This window comes from Selaginella moellendorffii, unplaced genomic scaffold (genome assembly GCF_000143415.4).
Source record: "Selaginella moellendorffii unplaced genomic scaffold, v1.0 SELMOscaffold_63, whole genome shotgun sequence".
In the NCBI taxonomy this organism is placed as follows: domain Eukaryota; kingdom Viridiplantae; phylum Streptophyta; class Lycopodiopsida; order Selaginellales; family Selaginellaceae; genus Selaginella; species Selaginella moellendorffii.
In genome coordinates this window covers 73,551-78,107 of record NW_003314324.1, presented here as the reverse complement: position 1 = coordinate 78,107, position 4,557 = coordinate 73,551, and the positions used below count along the sequence as shown (strand labels likewise).

The following is a 4,557-nucleotide window of genomic DNA, read 5'->3' as shown; positions in this document are numbered from 1 at the left end:
GCCCCTCCCCCCTTTAGAGGAACACACGCTTTGGGCTTTCACCCAAGCCTCATTTAGTATCAAGAGTTAGTCTATAGGACAAGCTCAAAACTTATTAAATATGGAATGGCGCTAGATTGCAAATTTGGACACAAGATGAACACTCATTGTGTTTAGGATAATCTCTACATTCCGTAGATATGCCAAATGAGCAAGTCTAGACACTTTCTATAAATAGCATTTGAGACCGAAATGAGACTAACACAAAGGGCATAATAGCGAGGGTGTTTAGCAGACACGGTAAGCTATCATCTAGTGATATTGAGGGACCAATCTCAATACGTAAGGGCTTTTGTCAAGCTAGTGCAAGACAGAGCAAAAGAAAATTAAAAGCCAGGCCGAGTATGCTCAGCTAAAAACACATAAGAGTTCCTACCTTATGTCCATTTGGCTAAGTATAGATGCTAAGCCCAGTAAACTAACACTTGAACAAAAGGAGCTGATAAAGAGAATTAGCAATACTGACCTTTTGCCATCGTGGCAGTAAGGAAGGAGTGTCCGTAAAGACTGGCTGATAGGTAACTTTCGATACCTAAAGTCACATTCGCGACAAAAGATGGTATGAAAAAAGCCTAGTGTTTTAAAGGGTTTTTTACCTCTCTTTCTTTGTTTATATGTTTATGTGCAAGACCCTCAAGTTGATACATCTACTATAACCTCTAAGTAAGGAGATGTGATGCAAATCCCACCATAAGTGATGCATATAAAAGTAGGCATGAAGGAGAGATGATGAGAATCAATAGTTATGCTTTTTTATTGTCTCAAATATGACTTTGAGTTTTGAAAAGTACTTGTTAACCAATCCTTTTGGACACTCTTTTATTATTATTATAACACAAAGAAGTTGTTATAATTGGATTCCTTTATTAGCTCCTCTTGTGCTACTGGAGTTAATTAGACATCTCAAGTGTACTTAGACCAAATAAGCATAAATACGAAATTCTTACGTACTATTAACTAAATCAAATATAGTATTTGGCACTAAGAATTGTAAAGGCATTATTGTAAGTCAAGAAGTTTCTACTATCTGAAGTGATGTCTCTCTGATACTTAGCTTGGTAAAGAGTTCTCATGGTTAATGACAAAAACCTCACATATTGAGTCTAGCTTCTTATTATGTCCATTAGACACCCTTATTATCATGCCCCATATCTTAGTCTCATTTCAGTCCCATATGCTAATTATGATAAATATCTAGATCTATTAATAGTGTATATTTATGGAATGTAGAAAGTGTCTTGAACTCTCAATTCCTGATCTAGTGCCATTCCGTATTTAATAAATTTTTAAGCTTATCTTAGATACTCACTCTTGGGACTATGGTGAAAGCTTAAAGCACGTGTTCCTCATATTAAGCTACTAGTATGCTTAAATATTGCTAAACACTATTTGACACTATTTTGCATATAAAAGTTAGATATAGGGAGTTGATGCTCATAAGGGATATTAAGTGTATATTGGACCCTCATTTTATAACACAACAAACTTGAAGTTCAACTCCAAAATTTAGGTCCAGTACATTTGTTAGTGCTCTCTCACCTTAAAAAAAAAATATATGTACTTAAATTGTTATAATACATATAGATTTAGCCCCAAGTTGAACACAAAACCAAATGTATAATAGAGATAGTAGTTAAAAGTATGGCCAACCACCTAAAACACTAATGTAACATTTGTTAAGCTATGTTGCCCCTTGTTTTGCATCTAATTTTGGCCTAAGCCCAAGTTTTATACAACTTTGGTTAGTTGCATAAAAAAGAAGTTGTGTTTAGAATATGAATCATATAAATTTTATGCTCTAGTTGGTTTGAGTACCTAGTTTTTTGTGTTAGGCCACTAGTAAGCTAAAATTGTGCTAAACACCTTTCGACACGATTTTGAATGCAAGAGTTGGATTTAGGGAATTAGTGTTCATAAAGGATGTTAAATGTGTATCAAACCCTCTTTTTGTAATGCAATAGGCTTGGAGTTCAGTTCCAAATTCATGTGCATTACATTTGTTGACGCTCTCTCACCTTAAAAAGAAACACATGTATTTAAATTATTATAACACATATATGTGATTCAAAAAATAATATCTTAAACACAACTTCTTTTTTATGCATGGGCATGCATTGGTGCCCACCACATAGCAATGTCCAAGTTAACATTATGTGTGTGAGTTTTTGTATTGTATAAGTTTTGACTCCATGTTAGATTTTTTAACACAATCATTAAGATTTAAACTTTGAATTAGAGTTTGTGAGTATGGTTTTTTTCATCACACGTATTAATTTTTGAATATCTTTTGGATGCTATAGGTTGAACTTGCCACCATTGTGTACTTAAGCCATTTTTTTTATGAGGGTAATGAAAAGCCCTTTACACAATAAACTAACATGCCTAAACATAATAAATTCACTATAATGCTAAAAATATGTATATTCGATTAGGAATGCAAAGTTCTACTTCATTGCCTTTAGAACACATGTCTAAAAGCTTTACTACATCAACAATAAAATCCACTTGTTCACAGAAAATCTATTGCACTCAACATTTTAAGCATCCAAAAAAAAGCTTTACACTCACCTCTATGCCTCTACCTCAATTGCCACTATGCCAATCAATTGCTATATAAATCAAGGTGTTGCACAACAAATAAATTGTGAAAAATGAAAAGCACTTCCAAGAGCAATCAAAGTACTATGTTTATAGTAGTATGTGCTACAATTGAAATATGCCCTCAAGCCACGTCAAACAAGGCATAGCCATACAAAATGAGGGGCAAATAGAACATATGCAAAGGAGATAAATCTACACTTAATGAGACAAGAATAAAACAAAAAAACCCTCATTAAATTTGCAATGCTATCATGTTGTTTTAGATTATGTGACATTAGTTTCTTTTAAATTTCATACCCCATACATATATGGTATATCCCATGACAACAATATTATACACACAATTATATTTTATTTAGCAATTGAAAAGTGATTGTGTGCATAATATTTTTGCATGCAATTAAAAAATAAAATAAAATTCACACATATGTAAATATATAATGCTCCTATGCATTTCTTGTGATACTTAGAATATGCTTGAATAACTTTCCTAAACAGTTCCTAGTAATTTCAATCAGATTAATCATGTATTTATAAACTACTAATTATAAACTATTGACATAAACACATTTTTAAATATGGGTTTATGCTTCAACATTCTAAAATATTAAACAGTAGCATTGGACTATAATCACTTATATAATATGATATAAGTTTGTTAAGAGATGTAGATGTATGATTACTCAAAGATTTAATTATGGAATATAAAATAATATCAATAAGTTTGGAGCTCTTATCAAATTTCATTATGGCAAAAGAAAAATATAGTTTAGTAGTGTTATCCTTGTTTAATAATATTATTAATCCATGCATCAAATTATTATAAACATCCCACCAAACATTAACATTTACCCTATTTAGTCTTAGAAAAAATGCATAATCTTAAATTATTGAAAAAATGGGCGTGCTCAGGAATCATATGATACCGAGTATATTCTCTAAGCCTAACCAAAAATCTCCAACATTAAACCGAATATACCCTAGAACCCTACATTTCCACCAATGTCGAGGATCATCGCTGCCGCCAGGTTTGTCACTCCACCCCGATCGCGCTTCCTCTCCACCGCCGCCAGGACCGCCACCACCAGCGGCGGCGGCGGTGGCGATGATCGCCACAAATTCTCGCTCTGCGGCCCACCCGCGGCCCCCAAAAGTCCACTCATGGGAACCACCGAGAACCTGGGCCTCACCTTCTACGAGTCGGGCTCCGCATGCCTGGATTTCTTCTTCCACATCGTCCCGGTGACCACCGATAAGTCGCGCGTCCAGGAGCTGGCCGCGGCGGCGTGGGCGGAGGATCCTCTCACCACGCTCAAGCTCATCTTCCAGCTCCGGGGCGTCCGCGGCACGGGCAAATCGGACAAGCTCCACTTCTATGACGCCGCGTGCTGGCTCTACGAGCACCACCCTCGCACACTCGCAGCAAACATCGCCAAGGTTGCCCCGGTTGGCTACTTCAAGGATCTCTTGGAGCTCGTCCAGAGGATATTAGAAGGCGAGGAGGTGACCGAGCAGAGGATCGAGGAGAAAAGGCAGCACAAGCGGAGGAAGCCACCGAAAGAATCGCTGATGAGCTCGACGAGGGGCTATAGGAGGAGCTTGTTCTCCTGGACGAAGCCATCGGGGAAGAACAAGTGGGCGAGAGCATCGTCCAAGCTCAAGATCGGCACCAAGGAGGACAGGATCGCGGCCAGCCTCAAGAGGGACAAGCTGTTGAAGCAGCAGGCGTCGGAGCTTCGCAGGAGGAAAGCGCTGGAGCTGGCCAAGCGCGTGATCGAGCGGCACGAGAAAGATGACGAGTTCGCGGCGATCTACTCGGGTGTTGCGCGTGTTTTCGCCGAGGCTCTGGACAAGGACATGGAAGCGCTTCGCAGCGACAAGGAGAAAGCGAGGCTCAGCCTCGCCGCGAAGTGGTGT

At 38.0% G+C, this 4,557-nt stretch overlaps 1 protein-coding gene across 1 annotated transcript in view; it reads left to right on the top strand.

Annotated features, from left to right (window-relative positions):
• The first annotated feature begins 3,642 nt into the window (after positions 1–3,642).
• Positions 3,643–4,557, top strand: part of LOC9644616 — a 2,040-nt gene continuing 1,125 nt past the window's right edge. The window contains exon 1 of the mRNA XM_024689677.1: positions 3,643–4,553. Within this exon, the coding sequence (XP_024545445.1) occupies positions 3,643–4,553 (911 nt within the window). The remainder of the gene's footprint in view (positions 4,554–4,557) is intronic.